Raw genomic sequence first — 22,373 nt, 5'->3', positions numbered from 1 at the left:
CTGTGTATTTCTTCCAACACAAAACCAACAAAGATCCGATACATCCATTCTTATGATTCCACTAGCTTAATTCTGTGACGGTCTATCCTCTTCTACCATCACTGGATAGAACAAAAGGCTATAGGTGATAAATGTAGGTGCACTTCAGGCCTACGAGGCCCATGAAATGCCTATGCAAACTCCATGTGTATGTGTACATAATATAAGATTCTCAGGAAATTCACCATGACTATCATCTGACTTAAAGAGCTTTCTAACCAGCAGACTTTGGAATGCTGGCTTACATTAGACAATATTTTGTTTGTTTTTTTGGATTTGGTTTTTTCAAGACAGGGTTTCTCTGTATAGCCCTGGCTGTCCTGAAACGCACTCTGTAGACCAGGCTGGCCTCAAACTCAGAAATCCTCCTGCCTCTGCCTCCCGGAGTGCTGGGATTACAGGCATGCACCACCCCCGGGTAGATAGTGTTTTAAATGAGGAACAAATGACTTGTTTATTCACAGAAGATGACTAATTTATCTTAAATTTTATTTAATTGCATTTTTTTTTTGAAGCAGCAGTCTCTATGTTATCTGGGCTGTTCGAGGCTGTTGTGTAGACCAGGTTGGTTTCAACCTCACGGAGAGGTTTGTCTCTTTCCTATAACTCCCCCACCCTTAGAGCCTAGATTAAAGGTATGTACCACCAGGCCTGGTTTAAACTGTGCTATTAAAATAAACATTATAAACAACAATGGTATCCATAGGTGAGAATATTTATATAAAACTCAATATAAACTAGAATTTTGAAACATTCAAAGACAGCTTTAAAGACAAAAGGAAACCTATTGATCTTTAGTTACATATTTACATACTATATACATTTCATATACTGTAGCTAACTATGGGGACGCCTAAATGCAACACATTATAAAAAACTTCTTATTAATATACTTGGATATATGCATGTATATTCATTCGCTCAGGTTAAGCTGCTCATGTGTGTGTCTGCACACATGCACATGTGCAGACACACACACACACACACACACACACACACACACACACACACACACACACACACACCTCTCTTAGCTGATATAGTAGTACACGCCAGTAGTCCCTGCTATTTGGGAGGCTGATGCAAGAGGACTGCTTAAGGCCTGAGTTCTGGGTCAAGACGGCATTTCTTTAAAATATCTCTCTTCTCTATTATTCGATTATTCTATTATTATTCCTGAATAGAATTGAAGCACTCTATATTCTCTTAAAGTACCCCATGTCAGGTCTTTATGTAATCATTTTGGTATTTATAGGAGAAGCTCTCTTAGTTGGTATTTACCCATCAGATTTCATGGGATTTCAAACCTACTGAGCACCATGTACTGAATGCCCGTGGCTGTTAGCTCACCTGTTAAGTCTGTACCTTTCTGCTTTTATTGTTATACTGTCTTACTTACCAAGTCCAGTTGTTTTGTTCTCAAATTGATCTTATGTTATAGTTTTATTATATACTACATAATGTGATAAAATAGACACTTCTGCTTAGTTTTGTGTGCCACTGTGAGACACCTGGACCATTTACTGTGTGATGATCCACTGCTGCACCAAGAACCAGCAGAGTACAGCCACAACGAGGCACACGCACAACTCTACCTTGCTGTTTGTGGTAGGTGAGCTCTTTGCTCGTCAAGCAGAACCATCGTTTCTTGAAGTTCTTTTTTCCAATGCGGGTTCTTCCTTGAGCTCTTTTATACATTTCACTGCCAACAGAACAGACACAAACAAACATTTAGCTCTCAAGGTGAAGCCACTGACCTGAAACAAAGAGCTGGCCCTGACTGATTCGGCAGCCATGCACGACTGCTAGTGTCCAGCAGTGGCTTCCAGTGGCGACTCAGGAAGTCTACATCAATGCACGGTTGTTTTAGTTCTACTTTTAGGAATGGTGTAGCCTGCATGATGTCTATGTAGTGTGCATTGCCTGTGGGAATCAGAAGAGGGCATCAGATCCCTTGGAACTGGAGTAACAGACAGTTGTGAGCCACTCTATGGGTGCTGGGACACAGGCCCTCTACAAGAGCAGCTACCTCTCTTAACCATGAGGCACCTCTCCTGCCTCTAAATAATGCCGTTTTAGAATTGTGCTATAATAAAAAGGGCCAGAAAAGTTATTTCCATCTCATTACTCCTAGTAACAACCATTCTTCGTTAAGGCAACAGAGCCACTTCCTAACTGAACAGCCTGGGACTGTGCAGCTCCGTGAGTGCTGCCCTGAGACGGAGCTGACAGGGCAGTGAGTGTGATTTACCTGACTGAAGCAGCTCAGGATGCTCTGGGACAGAATGACCACTTGGGCTTCTTCATTCTCAAAGCCACGCTCTCTGTACTTACTGTCTACAGTGAATTGTGACTTTCGTGTCTCATTTAGTTAATTACCCTTCTTTCAGGTGCACAGGCTCCCTCGTGCCACTGGACTCTTTAGTTTCCGTAGATGAAATTTCATCCAAGAACTAAATGGGGAGATGGGGAAGTATTACAGTATGTGAGTAAATGAGGTATATTATAGAACATTGTTTTATCTGTCAGGTGAGGTGGCACCACACACCTTTAATCCCAGCACTCGAGGCAGAGGCAGAGGCAGAGGCAGAGGCAGAGGCAGAGGCAGAGGCAGAGGCAGAGGCAGAGGCAGAGGCAGAGGCAGAGGCAGAGGCAGGCGGATCTCTTGAGTTTGAGGAAGCCTGGTCTACATAGTGAGTCCCTGGACAACTAAGGCTATACCAAGAAACTGTCTTGCAAAACAAACAAACAAACAAACAAGCAAGCAAGCAAGCAAACAAAAATTTTAACTTGCATGTCACTGATTATATTAGGAAATTTTTCATTACTAAAGACAATATATAATGCAGGTTGAGAATTTCTTGCTCAGGACCAAAGTGGTTTAGATTTAGGATTCTGAAACATTTGCATATATGATAAGATATCTTGGGGACTGGACTCCTATCTAAACAAAATTCATATCCATAGCTTAAGGGTAATGTCATACAGTTTTGTTTTTTTTTTTTTTTTACTGCACCTGCACTTTGTGATTTATCATGTGAGATCAAGTGTGTAATTTTCCTTTGTGACATCATATCCACTCAAGAAGTTTTAAATATTGCAATATTTCAGATCTGAGAGCATCTTGGCTCAAAGAGGCTCATCCCACAGTAATCTATAAAATAAAATACATCTGGTTATACAAAGACCCCAATTTATAAATGAAGGGTATTCTAAAAAGTTGTTTCTTAACCTACTCAAATTCTGAATGGATTTCCTTACAGAAATAACTCAATCTATAATCCTTAACTATATTTCGTTTTGAGACAATGTCTCACTATTTCTGAGGCTTAATTCAAACACACTGTAATCTTCCTGTCTCAGCCTCCTCAGTGCTAAGATAACAGGCATATACCACACATTTGGCCCTTATCCATATTTTTGGTACCCTGGCTGCCCTAGCACTACAGTAGTAGAACTGTAGTCCAGACTGGCCTCAAACTCACAGAGATCCACCCATCTCTGCAACCCAAGTGCTGGGATTAAGGGCATATGCTGCCACCACCTGGTTCAAAGCATTAATTTTTCCTCCCTTTTAAAACTTTCATCTTTGATTTGCAGCAAACACTGACACAGGGATCTCATGTATTATCTTACAGTGTATTTTCCATCGTGACAAATAAACACTGTGTGTGACTACTGGATGGAATCAAAGGGGATATTTAATATAGCTTGTTCCCATTACTTTTTGAAATTCTGAAAAATTGAATTCTGAAAATTCCTGGGTCCAGAGATTTTTACATATAGTACCATGAATGTTTCTGATAGGCTGGTAACACAAAACTATGGACTGAGCCAAATTTGATCTGTAGTCTATTTTTGTAAGAACCAGGGTTATGAGATGAATTAAAAATGAAATATGGTAATGTAACCAATAAATCCTACCACTCAGTTATTCATAGAAAATAGCTTCTTTCTTTCTTTCTTTCTTTTTTTTTTTAAGATGTATTTATTTTATGTGAGTACACTGTCGCTCTCTTCAGACACACCAGAAGAGGATGTTGGATCCTATTACAGATGGTTGTGAGCCACCATGTGGTTGCTGGGAATTGAACTCAGGACCTCTGCTAGAGCAGTCAGTACTCTTAACTGCTGAGCCATCTCTCCAGGTGATTTCTATTATATACAACTGATGACTTTGACAAATGAGATAACCTAAAACCAAATATAAGTATTTACAAACTTTCTATGCAGAATATAAGGATGTAGCTCAAGAAACTTTGTAACATCCACTGCTAGAAACAGGAGGTCACTCAGTGAAGAGCATTTAGCTTCCTGAGTATGCAACCTGGCCTAGTAATGGGCTTCCCAGCACAGTGATACCTCTTCATGGAAAGGGGCAACAGCAGTTCAAAAAGCACCTCTCACTCTTAAAGAGGAATCCTATTTTGCCTCCAACATCAACTATCCATTTGCTTATCTGTGAGATATTATGATTCCAGTTGTCTGGCCTTTATTGTTTTCTTCCCTTTTGTTTTTAACTTTATTTTGTTTAGGATTTTAGGATATAAACAACAAAAACATATACTTTTGTAAGAACATCAAGGGTCTGGTGCTTCCTCTACAGGACTGAAGGCAGAGCAACTTAGGCCTGAGACTGTTGAGTTGCCCACCAGAGCACCAGAGGCTTCCCCAGGTGTTCCTTCTAGTTTGCTAAGTAAGTGAACAAACGAGAACAGAATCCTTTTGTCTTGGTGATGCAGGTTCAAGTATCTATCCATGGACAACATTAACAAAGTATCCTGTCTCATCTGTAGTTCAGAACAGAATCCTTTTGTTTTGGTGATGCAGGTTCAAGTATCCATGGACAACATTAACAAAGTATCCTGTCTCATCTGTAGTTCTAACAGATGGACCATCCACCAGTGGAATTTAATGGTTACTTGAATATCTCACTTCTTAGCATTATATGAAGAAGTGTAAGATAAAAACCAATGTGTGATGTGAAATGTAAGAAAACACTCCAGGCGGATTTCTGAGTTTGAGGCCAGCCTGGTCTACAGAGTGAGTTCCAGGGCAGCCAGGGCTACACAGAGAAACCCTGTCTCAAAAACCCAAATCCAAAAAAAAAAAAAAAAAAAAAAAAAAAAAAAAAAAAAAAAAACCACTCAGATGAAATAAAGTAACTGTAGGTAATGAGCTAGCTCAGGCTCACTCTACATAGAGCTGTAATCACCTTTAATTCTTTACAGTGTTGTGGTTTTGTCACCAATTGTACAATCACCCTGTATACAGAACCTTTCCTTTACTGTGTAGGCAACAGTGTATGATTTAGTTACAAGTCTCTTAAAATCACAGTATAAATGCCAGTATGAATGAGAAACTGAGTTACATGGACATTCGTAATTCCTTTATTATAGAGGCTGGAGACAGAGCTCAATCTTAAACAGAACAGTCTAGGATATGTAAGGTCCTGGGTTCACCTACAGACAGACAGACAGACAGACAGACAGACACATGGACACACACAAAGAAATAACAAGATTTTAGGGCAAACTATCTTATGCTATCTCAGGGCTATGTCAGGGCTCAGACAGTAAATGTACTATGGTTAGAATCTATTTTGAGTGTACAAAACTTGTAATTTTATTTTACAAATTAAAAGCATATTATTAAATTTTCTCAAAAGCTTTAACAATTACTTTAAAAAGTTTTAGTTGAATTTCCATTATTCTAGATAAAGAAGAAAAATCTAGGTTCAGCATAGTGGTGCACGCCTTTAATTTCAGCACTTAGGGTATAGAGGCTATCTGTGAGTTTGAGGCCAGCCTGGTCTACATACTAAGTACTAGGACAACCAAGGCTATATATACTGAGACGCTGTAAAAACAAAACTCTATCTGATGGGAGAAGCATTTTCACTCATCGAGTCCCTGAGAAAGTATGTCACCCGTCTAAACATGTACTTCAGTAAGAATGTTCTTGGCCGTCGACAGCTAAATCATATATAGACAGTGACCGGGTTTTACAGATTCACCCTGCTAACTTGGCCCACTGAGGTGAAGCAGCTGGCCTGCTGTTGGATTAGGGAAGGCTGGAAGAAGCTGAGGAGGAGGGCGGTCCTGTAGGAGGACCAGCAGTCTCATTTAATTAGGACCCCCGAGATCTCTCAAACACTGGACCACCAAACAGGCAGCATACAGCTGATGCTGATATGAGGCCCCCAACACATGTACAGTAGAGGACTGCCGGGTCTGTGTTCACTCAGAGGTGATGCACCTAACCCTCAAGAGACTGGAGGCTCCAGGGAGTTTTGAGGTCAAGTGGAGTGAGGGGTGGGAAAATCCACGTGGAGACAGGGGTGTGGAGAGGAGGTACAGGATGCGGAACAGTCAGAGGGTGGTTGGGTGGTGGTGGTGAATAAAATATGGAGTGTAAAAAATTAATTAATTAATAAAAAAGTTAGGAGTGTGGTAATGAAGACACAGTACTTTCTTCACGTTTAGTTTAGCTCTATCCTAAGACAATTTTTTGTTCCAAGTTTTTCAGGGTTATAATATTGTATTTTATGTGAATGACTAATGAGTCAAGGACCAAAAGATTAAAGACTTTAAAAAACCTCAGTTTCTAATAACACTCCTTTTTACATATTATAGGCCTTATACTGGCATGCTATGTGCTGTAGGCATTTATACATTTTTATTTTTACTTATTTTTCTCCAGTTGCTACCATATATACTCAATGTATTGAAAACCCTGTTTTCCACTTTTCTGACTTTGTGACTGTGTGTGGGAACGTGAGTGTCTCCACACTCACGGGAGTTGGTTCCCTCCTTCCAATCACAAGACCCAGCGACCAGGCTCCGTAAGGGGCCTTACCTGCGGAGCCAACTTGGTGACCCACTTTGTTTACTATAGCAACTGAGTGCCCGCTCTACTACATGACAAGCTCTACTAGACTTTAGTCCGAGACCAAAGGTTCTTAACAAAAGAAATTCCATCCTCCACGGGACATCTATTTAGTAATAGCTAAAAGCATTTCTGGTCTTCAAAATTGGGGATATGTTATTGGCATTTAATTCATGGATGTTGCCAAATATCCTACAATGCAAAATCAAGAACTACCTAGGCCCAAATGTCAATAGTGTTGCATAGAAATCTGTATTTGTAGTTAAGATAGCAACAGCAGTTACTGTTAAGACTTGCTTATCTTACAGCTTTATTTGATGGAATTGGAAGAAAAAAGACTTTCTTTAAAAAAGATTTATTTGCTTATTACATACACAGTGTTCTGCCCGCATATATGCCTGGATGCCAGAAGAGGGTGCCAGGTCCTATTGCAGATGGTTGTGAGCCACCCTGTGGTTCCTGGGAATGGAACCCAGGACCTCTGTAAGAGCAGTCAGTGCTCAAAACCTCGGAGCATCTCTCTAGTCTGAAAAAGACTTCTTGATTGACATTTTCAACATGATTTTTTTTTTAAAGCTGGAAACTGACTCTTTGGAAGAATATGAGCTGTTAATTCCTTTAATCTAGATGACAAGAAAGAACCATACCTTTTTCACCTCTGTATAATATTTTTCTTCTTGAAACATTTTGAGAAATTCACACATGACTGACTTTTTGAACCGTGACTGTGAGAAAACAAATACAGGATTTGTGTATGTTAAATATGTACAGTTCTTAAACTATTACTTTCCAGTTTCCATACCAACTCCCTTGTTTTCCCAGATGACCTCAACTCTACTCTCTTCAAGGAGTAGGGAAGTAGCTGGCCACTGTGCTGTTCCCCCACTGACAGTCCACTCCTGAGAAGCAGTCTTCTGGCTCCCCAAAGCCCCGAGACCTGCAGACTTTATTCATGTCAGGCAGCGAGGATGGTGGTGTTTCTCCTCTTGGCTAATGGGTTTCTCAGTGCCTTAAGGAGCCAGCTCTGCAGCCAGGGGGCCAGAGTGCTGCCTCGTCTGTGTTGTTGGCCAGGATTTGCACATACACAACTAGAGAGGAGAGCAGACAATGGAGCTTCCTCAACTCTTCTCCACTGGGGCAGCTCACATCTATATTCATGACCTTGTTCTAAAGCACTCCTAGAGTGCATTTTACCAAGTCCATGAGCCCAGAATGTTCCAGGATCATGGCTACCACATACTCATGGCCTTTAGCCTTCCCCACACAGCAAGTCACGCTCAGCCTCTCCCTGAACAGGATCAGGCTTGGTTCACATTCTCTTGATTCCAGCTGCTGATAGCCAAAGATACCTGGCTGGGTCTGGTATCTGCAGGGTGCCAGTAAAGCCTATTCTTTTGAAGAGTCAGTGACCTCCATCCAGCCACTCTATTAGTCAGAGCCTGGCTCTCTCCCCTTCTTTGATGAACATTCTTGGTGAGAGAGGGACTGAGGAGCAATGTAGACCCCTCAGAGCCTGGATACAGCTTTGAACTGGAAGTCACTGTTTGACCTTTTTCCTCCTTGACCTTAAACTAGGGAAAACCCCAAGATCGCAGTTGCAAAAGCAAATGGAACTAAGCCCTCAGCACTGGGGGCTGAACATTTCAAAATGCTAAAATAAGTTTTCAGTAAATGTTTGATTTTTATATGTAAGGCTGCAAAGTTTAAGTAAAAGTCTTCATGAGTGAGGAGTTTATGAAGCTCTGAGGTAGAGCACTATATAATGCTGGGCCTGTATTTTGAAGCTAAGGATAAAGCTATTCCTATATTTCCATGGACTGTTTATCCTGGAGCTGAAGACGTCTTTCAAAGCTGTTAAGTGACTGCTGCACAGACCATCACAAGGCCCAACTGTGCTGTGTCTTTTCTTCCCAGTTGTTCTACCGACCGTGGGTATATCAGGTTAAGTATCACTGTCTCCTTCAAAAGGTTACTACAGTAGAATACCCACTAAAAGACAATTATTGCATCTGAATATATATTCTCTTCAGTTTTATTTTTAATATGGAAGGAGGTAAGTGAAGAAGGAATCTTAGTGTCAAATAAAATTTGTTAAGCATCAAAAAAGGAAACAGTTATAAACTCACCTTCCTTCTGGACTGACATCCCCAGTTTCCAATAATCTGAATGGTGTTTGAGATGAGAGTTAATGTCCTAACTGTCTGTGTGTCCTAGAAAGTGTAAGAACGACCAAAATTCTTGTTAATTTTTCAAGAAGTAGAGTTTATATAAAAAGCAGAACAGAGTGAATGGGCTATATGGCTCTAAAAATAATGGCTAAAAATGTTCATTCAAAGATAATTAAGATGTAGCTAAGCCTAGGACAACTTAGAAAGCTTGGGTTAGGCGATGATGAAAGAAGCTGGTGGTGTAGGTCTATGATCTCAATTCCTTGAGAGGTGTCTTAGTCAGGGTTTCTATTCCTGCACAAACATCATGACCAAGAAGCAAGTTGGGGAGCAAAGGGTTTATTGAGCTTACACTTCTGCGTTGCAGTTCATCACTAAAGGAAGCCAGGACTGGAACTCAAGTAGGAGCTGATGCAGAGGCAATGGAGAGATGTTCCTTACTGGCTTGCTTCCCCTGGCTTGCTCAGCCTGCTCTCTTATAGAACCCTAGAGCACCAGCCCAAAGGTGGCACCACCCACAAGGGGCCCTCCCCACTTAATCACTAATTGAGAAAATGCCCCACAGCTGGATCTCATGGAGGCACTTCCCCAACTGAAGCTCCTTTCTCTGTGATAACTCCAGCCTGTGTCAAGTTGACACACAAAACTAGCCAGTACAGGAGGCTCAGACAAAAAGACTGCAAACTCAGGTCTGCTAAGGCTACAGAGAAAACCCAGTCCAGGCACCTGACTGAGACTGCCTTGTCTGTCTCAGTATACAAAGTAAAAGAGGGCGGGCGCAGCTCAGGGTGCAGTGCTTGCCTAGTGCGCATGAGGCCTGAAGTTCCATTCTCAGTCCCAATAAAAAAAGACAGAGGTTAAAGACTTAATGACTTGTTCCCTTTGAAAAACATAGTGTAATCAACTGTTTCTAATGACTCTGTGTAGTCTAAAGACTGGATCACTCTGCAAATTGTATTTCCTTTTGGAATATCAGAAATACCTACTTTTTCCTAGCCTCGAGGTGCTTCAAGCTCTCTGTTCTCAGCCTACTTCTAAGCAACATGGAAGACTTGTGCAATCAACTGTTCCTACCACAGGGGTGGAGGGAGAACACAGAGTCAAACCAGGAAGTGAAGTCACACACTCACAGGGTCTCACCAGAAGGTAACTGTTGGGGTCTGTTATCCACGTTATCTTTCAGGTCTGTCTACCCCACAGGAGTGTAATTTACATTAAAGTACATGTAAATAAAATGGACAGAACACAGTACTCTCATGAGTCTTACTGATCTACATTTGTACATGACCAACTATCCTACCACAGTAAACAATATTATGAAAGGAAAATATAGTTAATACTGTTTTAGTTTTCAGTATCTCACATTGAAAACAGGCAATGAATGTTGTGGGGGAAGAAATGATCAGGAAATGAAGAAATCTGGTATAGATATTATGGTCTATCTGGCAAAAGTTATAAATTATGGTTATCTAGAAACGATATCAGCTGGAGCCCCCAGGATGACTCACCCTATTTGTAAGAGAACCCTACTACAGCTCTACCTGGGAAGAAAGTAACATTCTTTAAAAGTTCTGGGAACATTAAGTTTGAATTGAATTTCATAAGACCTCTCCATTTAAATTTGTTGATTCGTTAGTTTTCTTGATTTTTTGAGAAAAATGTTTCTAGGTATAGCCGTGGCTGTTCTGGAACTCTTTCTGTAGATCAGGCTGGCCCTGAACACAGAGATCTGCTTGCCTCTGCCTCCTGAGTGCTGAAATCAAAGGCATGTGCCACCACTGTCTGGCTTAAACTTTTTTTTTTTGATTTTTCGAGACAGGGTTTCTGTGTGTAGCCCTGGCTGTTCTGGAACTCACTCTGTAGACCACACTGGCCTCGAACTCAGAAATCCGCCTGCCTCTGCCTCCCAAGTGCTGGGATCTCAGGCGTGCACCACCACGCCCAGCTCTTGAACTTGGTTTTTAAATTCAGTGTTTTAGGTTATTTTTTTCTTGAACTAGCAAGAGGGACCAGAGCTCATTTTATTCAGTTTCAGGCACCCGACAGGCTGGCTTAGACCCACAGAACCGTGGCTACTGGAGTACAGCCACGCCACTCAGCTGTTTGACTCTTGCTGCCATCCATACAACGGTACTGAAACTCCCTCCACTGCAGCCAGGACCCCATTCCGGCTCCCAGGGCACAGCTCAGCAAACACTATGTAACAAGTACTAAAGTCAATTGAAATGTTCAACTTTTTAATTCAAAGTAACTCAGCATGCATTCTCTTCTTTCTTTTTATGCTGACTCATGGAATTGGAACCACTGGACTATAAAAAAACCAATGTTACAGGATGGCTACAATCTTTCAAAAGATTCTGGCTCTGTTCTAATCCCATACCTTTCCTTAGAAAGGACTCTGACCTGGAGGCAGTGAAGTCCTCTGTTCACTTGCCTGCATCTTCCCCTGTATTTAAACTATGAATCTGTTTCTCCATTAAAAACAGGCCCACTTGATGAGTTCCTTCTCTCAACTATCATTTTTATTAATTAAACTGAGCATGTGACTGTCTTAGAAACTACCATATGTTCTGGATACACATATTTGGAAAAGGTCTTGCCTTGTTCTGAAGATCCTGGCAGTCTTTGTGCAGAGATGTGTTATACACAGACTTACTAATCAGAATATAAAATGCCATGACAGAGAGAGTGCTCAGGGTTTTACAGGTATATACAACAGACACAGAGCAAACTAATGGGCTAGAGAGGCCTCCACTGGGAGGGCCGTCAAAGGCATTATCAAGGAAAGAATAAGGAATATAATAATCATCCAATTATTTTCCTTTATGAAAATTTCAACAGTGTTTTACCAAATCAATGTTCGAATAACCTGTATTTTAAAAAAAACCACAACAATTACCAAGGACATTCAAGTGAAGGTTTCTTTTTTTTTCTTTCTTACAGAACTAGGAACTGAGTGCAGGGCCTCCCAAATGCTTGGTAATGCCTGAAAACTGAGCTCTAGTTCCAGCTCTTAGTCCATCTCATTATTTATATTTTTAAATTTTATTTTTTATCTGCATATGTGTGTACAGGCATGTGCACACAAGGGTGCAGGTGCCCAGAGTTCGGAAGAGGGGTTAGATCCTCTAGAGTGGGCGCTACTGATGGAGTGAGCTGCCTGACATGAGTGCTGGGAATGAAATCTGGGTGCTTTGAAAGAGTAGTGTGCCTTCTTAACTGCTGAGCCGTCAATCCAAATCCAGCTCCTCCTCCTTTCTTTTTCTTCTTTTTCTTTTCTTTTTCTCTTTCTCCTTCTTCTTCTCCTCCTCTTCTTCCTCCTCCTTTTTATTTTTTTTTTAAAGATTTATTTACTTTGTGTAGGTGAGTACTGTTGCTGTCTTCAAACACACCAGAAGAGGGCATCAGATCCCATTACAGATGGTTGTGAGCCATCATGTGGTTGCTGAGGTCGGGACCTCTGGAAGTTCAGTTAATGCTCTTAACTACTGAGCCATTTCTCTAGCCCATCCCTCCATTTTAAAAAGAACTGATGTTTTTAAAAACAGTTTTTACACATGTATATGCACACATCCCTCCTTGCTCTGCCAGTAAGCATGGCTCAGATCTGTGCTCTTGCTATGATTATTTAGTTACTTGTTCTTTATTCTTTGTCTACTCTAAAACATCTATAATTAGTTTCTCAAAATTAAAATAATTTCTAAAGATAAAATTCAGTAGCATTTGATCACCTCTGCTCCTGTATTACTTTGTAACTTCTGCATCATCTCAGGCTGAGATTACTCTGCATTCTCAGTATATAGCAGCGCTCACTCATACTTCTTTCTTGGTACTAATCGCATGCTTGCTTTAAATTGATGCAACAGTTCTAGCTTAATAGAAGGCAGCTATGCCATCCCTACAGCACCAATGCCAAATAATAGTACAAATAATAATGTCTATAGCACCAATGCTAAATAATAGTGCAAATAATAATGCAAAACACATATGTTTTCTCTATTCCCCACTACTTCAAAATTTCTTTAAAATGATAGCTTATGATTGTGATGGAGATGCTGAGGTGGTGGGGGATGGGGGCAAACAACAAAAAGGGACCCAAAGAAAAGATGGGAAAACTGGAATAAATAATCAAGTGGCATGAAAAGTGACCTAAAAGTGATTGTGGTTAGAGGGATTTTATTCAAATTCCACAAAAGAACCCCAAGTCTGAATACAAGGCAGAGCCACAAGTGGAGAGGGGCAGTTCTGAACAGAGCTGCCGGCGAGCTCTCTGCCCGGGGTCATTCCAGCTTCAGTTAACACAGCACAGAAGGACTCTCCATGAACACACGGCTACAGGCTACACGGAACCTGCCTCCTGCCTTGATGGACCATGGGTACACGGAGGGAGGGAATGTCAAATTAGGCTGCATGCGCCTCAGCACTGAGCACTGTGGCATGGCTGCTGAAGACCTTCAACACCACTCTGCGTTCACTGTGGACAAGGACCTAGTCCCATGTGAACCCAGTACAAACTGTGTAGGATCCAATCACAGTGCCTGAGTTATGTGAGCCTAGAGAAGCCACTGCATGGTGATTCCTCACCCGTCCATGGGGCCACTGAACAGGTTGCTCCTGCAGTGACTAGGAAGACCTAAGGGAGCAAAACACAGACGGCGTCTAAAGCAAAGCTGGGAACAAAGTAATCGCGGGTGCTTATTATTCTGTTATACCAACCAGCAGCTAAAAGCTCAAGACTATATATATAAAATATTTACAACAGAGAGACTAAAGAGTGACTAAAATGTGCTGTATGAAGGACTAGAAATAGGTTAAAAGAAAAAGGAAACCTCAAAATATTAAGAGGGGTATATTCAAAGCAGATTTAGATTTAGGTAACTGAATAGAACTTCATTTTAAATCTTTTGATATAACTTAGGTGAACAGAGAGCAAAGGCATGAAGATACCAAGTAAGTTAGGTTCCTAAATACTTTTGAAATAAACTTCTTCATTTTCCTTCCAATTTCTGAGATCTTAAAACACTGCCATGATTCAGCTACCGTAAAGTGGGTGTGGCGGGTATGCCCGAGATCCCTGCACACTGGAGGCCGAGGCAGGAAGATGGTTATGAGTCAGGGTCTATCTGGGCTATATAATACGACTCTGCCTCAAATTATAAAAATAAAAAATAAACTGCTGCAATAAACCAGGTAAGGGTCTGTTAACAACCAGCCACAACCACGCCGCCACCCAGGCATCCCCGGCGCCCTGTAACTAAGAGCCCACAGCCTTGTCTGTGTGACAGTGGGACCAGCCCTGATGCTCGCTCCCTTCTGACCACCAGCAGACTTCAGCTTAGCAGCATTTTATCAACTGTAAAATGTCTTAGCACAGCAAAATAAAAGTGGCATATTTTTTCTTCATTGTACTAAAAAGAAATAAAAGTGGAATAAAGCTTTGAGAGGAGCAAACACTTACTGGATAATGAGGTCGCAAATGAAAAGCATGAGGCGAGAGTATCGCTACAGCAAAGAAACGGAGGAAGACAAAGCTGCTCACGGCAGAGTACTGGACGTGAGGGCTATCTGCAGGGACAAAACGGGAAACGTCATGCGAACACTGATTATAAACCAAAAGTGACAAAGCAAAAAAAAAAAAATCATGTAAACAATGTAGGAAAGGAAAATAACTTGTAAAGTAAAAATTGAGTTGTGAAATGATACTGACTGTGGCTAAACTAAAAGAAAAAAATGATGTAACTTAAAATAACAAATGGAAAGCAAAGATGCTGTTTTTAAAGAAATATTTTTAATTTGAAAAATAGCTTCTTGATATAAAAGATTCTTGACATTATAAAAAATAGTAATATTAAAGCACTATCTAGCACTACCTAGTAGCAACACTGAATACCAAAAAAATTTCAGTTTTATATTTTTGTTTCAAATTCATCCTAAAAATCTTCATGGTGTCTATTATCCAGGTCATTGGATGAAAAATACCTATGAGACCAGCAAACCACCACTTGGAGTATTTCTGTAAGAATGTTTCCAGAGACAATTAGATCATGATGTAATGGTTACTACACTGATGGGTTCCGACTGCAATAGCCTGTTGTACAGTGGTAGGGCTGTGGAAACTGGAGGCTTATCAGAGGAAGCAGGGTACTTGGGGTATGTCGTCTTTGAAGGGTGTATTTTGGCCCTGGCTCATCCCCCTCTCCCTCTCCCTGCCTCCTCACTGCCTGGAGACAAGCAGTCTCTGCCATAAGATGCCATCACAGTATTTTGCCTTGTCTCAGGCCTGACTAAAGCAATGGGTCCTGGGGGTGCTGGGACTGATGCTTCTGAAAATATGAACCCACAAGTATCTTTTATGTTGCTTTTCTCACGTACTTGTCACAAAAAGAAAAACCAACAATTTAAAGACTAAAAGCAATTAGGTAGAGACATTACTTTTAAAGCTACCAATATTTCACATAAACTGCAGGTGAACTGAAAGCTACTTGTAGCTCTGATCACTCAGTGTCAGGACTTGTTTCAGACTGGAGTCAACAGCTCCAACAACAGAATGCCAAGAAGTGGCGGTGAGGGAAGAGTCTTTGGATTTGACTTGGGGTATAGCTCTTACAAATCATTCAGTAGGGAACTGTCAAGTTGTCCATTGTTATGACTGCCTGCCCTGCTACCAAGGTAGTAGGCCTCCATCCAGGTAGTAAGAACAACTGAGACCTCAGTTTCATGAACTTCAAACAGTGTTAGGAGTAAAAGATAAGACAGACTAGCAAGCAGGCGAAGTGGCTATGATCTAGCTCACTATTTGAAGACAGAATCTAAATGCCACTTCATCTTTATGTACACAAAATCAAGTCTCTGACTCCTTTATTGATTATGAAGATTAGATACATCTATTAAAGCTAAATGTTTTATCTCTTTATTATAATTAGCCAAGAGACCAAAACCTGAATTCATGTAGAAGTTAGTATTAGGTAAATTAAATAGAGGGACAGATAAATGCAAATATAATGAAATAAGAAAAGCTCTTTGGATGACCAAGAAAGTTAATTTTCAGTTCTCTGCAGATGGGCAGACCTGGCTGTTCTTCGTAAGCACCGCCTTGTCCGTGCCTCCTCCTCTGTTATGGGCAGATCTGCCATGAGCTTTGGCGAAGTTATTTATGTAACAGAAATGAACTAAGATTTTGAGTATTTCCAAGTGCTAACAATAAAGTAGATTTCATAACTTTATTAAGCCTTTCCAAGCAAAATCTTAATACAGATAATTTTGCAAAACTGAAGCACGATGATTCCTAAAAGTCCTATGTATGTTGGGACAAGTATTTGTAAAGCCAAAAACTACTTCTGAAAAGTCGTCTCACCACAGACATCTTAGGATTCCCAAGCTGTCAGATCCAGTCAACTGTATAAAACCAATGATTACTATTCCTTGAAAATCTGCAACTGGAAAAAACAGCTGGTACACAAAGGTTTATTCCACAATCTGTTAACTATATGACACATAAAGGTTTACTTACATATTATAAAAACTTTTACAGATGCAAACTTTTCCTTCTTAAAACTAATGATTTTAATTAGCTCTTTATATAGTTGCCATTATATTGAAATAAAGTGAATTGCATATTTTGAGATTATAGGAAAAATAGATCATTAAGTCTCACAAAGAAGATAGCACCATTTTGAAAAACTCAGAAGATTGTACCTATGTACAAATATTTCATACAAAACAAATGAACAGCATGGAGAAAAAAATAGAAAAAGAAAATGTGATTAAGTATGACAAGGCACTTACTAGGAAATTTCTTAGCAGCCATTTGCCTCAGAGAGTAAAAAATATCACACATCACAGTGGGGCAGCTCACACTTGATCCTACAATCGTATTGAATACTTTGTCCACATAGTAGTACAGATTCTCCTGCAGGTTTTAACAAAGTGAACACTAAGATTTTGATTGTCACACATCTTCAGTATCTTTATGAGATTTACGAGAGGACGACTCTCCAGTCTCCTGAAGCGCTGCTTCTAGTCCCAGTTCAGTTTAAGAGATGATCAACATTCTGGCTTATGAAGTTAAATTCAGACTTTCTAGACAAGTGAATGAATATATGAGTAATTTTCACAAGAAGTACAGTTAACAAGACAATAAAAAGGAAAATAGGGAAATAATTCATGACAGGCAGCATTAGTACACAGTGACACAGTTATACACTTCAGTGAAAACTTGTGACCCCAACACAACTATAGATGTCTCAGAGGCAACTAAAATCATTGTGTCACTTAGTCTAACGAGTTTGACCTGAAAGGAATAGTCAGAATGGAGATTATAAATAACTGCAGTTTACATCCACTATTATTATAGGCTATTTCCAATACTGTGGATTTCTCACTAGAACTAAATGATAAGACCCTACTGCTGAAGACAATATGCTCTCTAGCCTAGAAATAATCTCCCTGCTAGTTAGATTTCATAGAGTTAGATGGCACAGTGCAGACTGCTAAGGGAGAACTGTCATTAAGAATTTGCTCAAGCGGGGCTAGGCAGATGGCTCAGCGGTTATGAGCACTGGCTGTTCTTCCAGAGGTCCTGAGTTCAATTCTTAGCAACCACATAGTGGCTTACAACCATCAGTAATGTGCATCTCATGCCCTCTTCTGGTGTATAGAAAGACAGCAACAGTGCACTCACATAAAATAAAATAAAAACAAATTAAAAACAAAACAAAACAACAAAACAAACAAACAAAAAGAATTTGCTCAAGCTGTGACCCTGTGTACTGCACTACTGACCTGCCAGGCAATGGGGCACTACTATTTTTGGGATAAAACAAGTATCTAATTTGGATCAGATGCCTGCTTCACAGGAGAGAATCTCGCCTAACCCAGTCAAACATAGCTGGGAGTTAAGAGTCGTGGTACAGTGCTGATTTGCTAAATGGACATACCTATCAAATTGCCCATGGATTAAAATGTTGTTGGCTTTGGTCAGAGAAGCTTCTTTTTGCAGTGGGTGTTGGCCACGGCAGAGGCTCACAGTGCTGGGAATAAGGGACTGTTGAATGCTTAGCTCTAAATGGACCTCCCTCAAGATTCTGGGACATCCCTCAAGAGTGGACAGAAGAGTCTAGGAGCTCCTAATGATTTTTGAGCCCCACATGGCCACTGCACTCTTGACTTTTCAGTAGCTATGATCACCAGAATCAGACCTATAGAAAGTCAGGTCCAGAGTTTATCACAGAGTGGGGAGGGACTTATGAGTCCCTACGTCTTGAGAATTGACAGGCAACCAGGGGTTTCTGGGAGAGGGAGAAACACTTTTTGTGGTATAACTATTGGAAAGTTATCTATGCTACTATAATTAACCCCTGGCTTCCGGTTCCTAAGTAAACTTTCAAGAATACATGAGCATGCACATGTATGTGCCAGGATGGGGTAGAAAAGCAGAAGAGTCAATAATAATTAAAAACAAAAACTTAAGGAAAGAAATGAAAAGCCAGATAGCTAGAGAGGCTCAGCAGCTAAGCACACATGTTCTCTGTACCCATGTCATGCAGCTCATCTCTGTCTGCAACTCCAGCTCAAAGGGATTCAAAGCCTCTGGATCACAGCACCTGCTCTTTCACATGCACAGAGCCAGTCATACAATAAAGGAGAGCTGGGCAGTGGTGGCACACACATTTAATCCCAGCATTCAGGAAGCAGAGGCAGGTGGATCTCTGTGAGTTCAAGGCCATCCTGAGCTATACAGCGAGTTCTAGGGCAGCCAGGGCTAGACAGAGAAACTCTGTCTTGAAAAACAAACATGGAAGGAAGAAAGAAAAGTTGCAGGGGAGGACTAGTTGGGAAGAGGAGAGAAATAAGCAGGAAGGGCACAAAAAGATAACAGGGGTTAACATGATCAAACACCTTGTATACATGTATGAAAATCATGATGTAATCTGCAATTAATATATGCTAACAAAAGGTTAGCTTCCAGGGAACCACAGTTCAGTTCCCAGAACCTACATCTGTCTGTAACTCCAGCTCCTGAAGAGTCAATGTCTGCTGGCACTTGCATTCATGTGCACATATCCACACACATACCTTCTTCAAACACAGATATAATTAAACAGTCTAAATTAAGAATTTTAAGAATAAAAATAAGCTAAAATCAGCACTATGAAATGCTCTGGAAAGTAAAGGCTAATATAAAGAATAAATAGCACTGTTTCCAGACAAACGGCATATGTTGGAAGGTAGAGAGATGGCTAAGTGGTTAAGAGCACTTATGTGTTTGTAGAGGACCTGTGTTTGATTTTAGCACCCACATAATAGCTTACAACCACCTATAACTCTACTCCCAGATGGTCCAATGCCCTCTTTTGACTTTCACAGGTACCAGGCACACATATGGCACACTGACATACATGCAGGCAAAACACTCATACATAGAAAATAAAACAAATCATTTATGGGAGACAGGTATAATATTAAGATCAAAAATTAATGTAGCTATAAACTACATTATGTAATCATACCTTATTATTCTCTACATTATCTCCCTCTTTCAACTTAAGAGGATCTATTTCACAGGATTTCGAGGATTCACATATCTGAAATATACAAGTATTTTTCAGTTACTCCTCTTACAACATAAACATAATTCTTTTGATATTATAAAAAATAAATCTAACAAAGTTTAAAACGCCCCCTGAAGATAACTTAATACAGTATAGACATTTTTCCAAAGAACTGTATCAAAATCCTAGTAATATAAAAATATAACAAACAATAATGTAGATCAATGTGACTTGTGAGTAAGAATCTACAGAGGGGAAAGTAGTTTACTTATCAAGTGTCTACACTGTACCTCCAGTAGCCCATGAATGGATAGACATTTCTAATCAACACATTATTTCTTGAAAGAGAAGATCTAGAGCAGTAGACCTCAGCCTTCCTACTGCTGGGACCCTTTAATACAGCTCCTCATGTGTTGGTTATAACCAAGTATAAGGTTCTTTTCATTGTTACTTCTTAATTGTATTTTGCTACTGTTAGGAATCATATTGTAAGTCTCTGACACGAAGATAGCCTCAGATAACTCCTGTGAAAGGGTTTTTTTCGAGATTCACAAGTTGAGAAGGGGTCATAGACTCTGCGGCGAGGTCTACTCTGTACCTCATCTAGAACGGGCTTCAGTGTGACTTTCAGGTAGTGCCCTCCCACTATCTTTATCATCTCAGTCAGACACCGGGTAGCCAGGGAGTCTCCTCTAAATACTGCCGTGGCATCTCTGAAATAGAAAGAGACAAAAACCACTGACAGCCAAAAGAAGAAAAGTTTTCAAACAGTAACAATTTGACTTTGATACACAATCTTAGGAATTTTTACTACTAACAGGAATGTTTGCTGCCATTAGAATTTCTTTTTTTCTTTTTTTTGGTTTTTGGAGACAGTGTTTCTCTGTATACCCCTGACTGTCCTGGAACTCACTCTGTACACCAGGCTGGTCTCAAACTCAGAAATCTGCCTGCCTCGGCCTCCTAAGTACCGGGATTACAGGCATGTACCACCACTGCCCGGCTGCCATTAGAATTTCTAAATCTATCAAAACTACTTTATGAAAATGCTACAAGTCATTTTAAAAAAGATACTATGTTTATGAATCTTAAAAAATGTAGTGTGGGTATGTGTGCGTAAAACGATGGTGTTGTCTTGCCATGATGGGAATGGAAAGGCACTGACTGCTCTTTATAATGTCCTATGTGTGTCTACAAGTATATCATATAGAGTTGTTGATGTGACTTGTGAATCACTGCATCCAGCAGCAAAGATCAATAATAGTAACAAAGGAAACAGTGCCACTGAATCATACACATTCCTGCACTAACTGGTTCTTATGGCTAGATTCTCTTTGGTAACTCTAAGAACTGTTTTTTGATACTTACTAAGCAGTTCTTTTTAACCTAGTGTATAGTAAACTTGGTCAATACAAAAGAACTGAGACTATAGAAACCATCTGGCAAATTGAAGTTTAAATATTTAATGAAACACAGTTCTTACTGAGTATCCTTCAAGTCCAGTTCGGCCACCGCAGTGATGAAAGGAACAAGTTTACTGTGATGCAGCAACAGTCGGACAAGGGGCAAGACAGCATCCTTTTGATCTTGACATATTTCACCCAAAATATAAGCAGCTGAGGCGGATACTGGCTAGGATAAAGAAGTAAAAATAAGCACAGAATCAAGGAACCATGGTTGCATGCAATCACTAACTTGTGGGTGTAATTTAAACACTCATTAATTATAACTGGTCAGAGATAAAATATTATTTAGTTTTCTAAGTTATAATCAGAGATAAAATTTGAAGCACATATCAGTATTCAGGTTCAGAGAAATCAAATACACAGCACTTTGTAAGAGCTGACACTATGAAATCTTTTCTTATCATTTGCAGAATTAAGTTTAGCCCTTTCATATAAGATTTTTTAAAGATGTTCCCAGAGCTGACCACAAGGGCTCCTTCAACATGTGGACTGACGAAGCCAACCATTTTTCTGGGTGTCTATCTTGAAATTTTGTGGGCTCCTATATACAAATCCAGAATAAATCAAAAAACACTTGGGGGAAAAAGATTTTTAAAGTACCTGAACATCTGGTGATTTTAGCAGCAAAGTTTTCAACGGTCCATAGTACTCTGAGGGAAGCACATAGTCTTCTGTATAACACAGAGTCAATAGAAGCGACCCCAGGTCATCAGTCTTAGATGGCTTGTTTCCATTGTCTCTTGGTTGTAGCAGGTACCTAAAGTGAAAGCACAGCTGACTCCATGTGACGTAGAGAGTGGACAAGCACGTGGGGTAAGGAGACAGGTGGGCCAGACGGCAGCTCAGTGGGTGAAATGTGTTCTCAGCATATTCATCCCTCAGCACGTCCACGAAACAAGTGGAAGCACAGAGCAAGTGGCTACTGGCCAGGACGGGACCTGAATTAAGACAGGCTGATTCTAGAGTGTAAGTTGTTAAGCAGCATCAAGAATCAACACATATCTATAGTGTTCTACTGTATTGTTGAATAAACATACAAGCATAGCACAGGTGGGTATGTGGTTGTGTATGCATTAGGGAGGCTAAAGCAGGAGGATTATGACTCCTGGGCCACACAGAAACCTAATTTCAATAAAACAAAACAATGAATAAAAATATACACATGCATTTGCCTATGAATATAGAAAATATTCCCAGAAACTAGAGAACAGAGGCTGGGTCAGAAACAGGACCTAGGTGAGCAGCACTGGGGAAGGAGGCAG

The 22,373-nt window shown here is 40.3% G+C and overlaps 1 protein-coding gene across 3 annotated transcripts in view; it reads right to left on the bottom strand.

Moving 5' to 3' along the window:
- The window catches only part of Rasa2 (RAS p21 protein activator 2), a 110,010-nt gene that overhangs the window by 15,890 nt on the left and 71,747 nt on the right, over positions 1-22,373 (bottom strand). For 2 of the 3 annotated variants that reach the window (XM_052187601.1, XM_052187603.1), the window contains exons 10-19: positions 21,712-21,868; positions 21,129-21,277; positions 20,244-20,358; positions 19,604-19,678; positions 16,881-17,004; positions 14,554-14,660; positions 9,054-9,137; positions 7,575-7,652; positions 2,419-2,492; positions 1,635-1,741 (exon numbers count right to left, since the gene is read on the bottom strand). In XM_052187601.1, coding sequence (XP_052043561.1) covers positions 1,635-1,741; positions 2,419-2,492; positions 7,575-7,652; positions 9,054-9,137; positions 14,554-14,660; positions 16,881-17,004; positions 19,604-19,678; positions 20,244-20,358; positions 21,129-21,277; positions 21,712-21,868 — 1,070 coding nt within the window. The remainder of the gene's footprint in view (positions 1-1,634; positions 1,742-2,418; positions 2,493-7,574; positions 7,653-9,053; positions 9,138-14,553; positions 14,661-16,880; positions 17,005-19,603; positions 19,679-20,243; positions 20,359-21,128; positions 21,278-21,711; positions 21,869-22,373) is intronic. The other variant, XM_052187602.1, reaches the window with a different exon arrangement.

This window comes from Apodemus sylvaticus, chromosome 7 (genome assembly GCF_947179515.1).
Source record: "Apodemus sylvaticus chromosome 7, mApoSyl1.1, whole genome shotgun sequence".
NCBI classification, from domain to species: domain Eukaryota; kingdom Metazoa; phylum Chordata; class Mammalia; order Rodentia; family Muridae; genus Apodemus; species Apodemus sylvaticus.
Note: the sequence above shows the minus strand (reverse complement) of the source record. Positions and strands in the feature narration are given on the sequence as shown.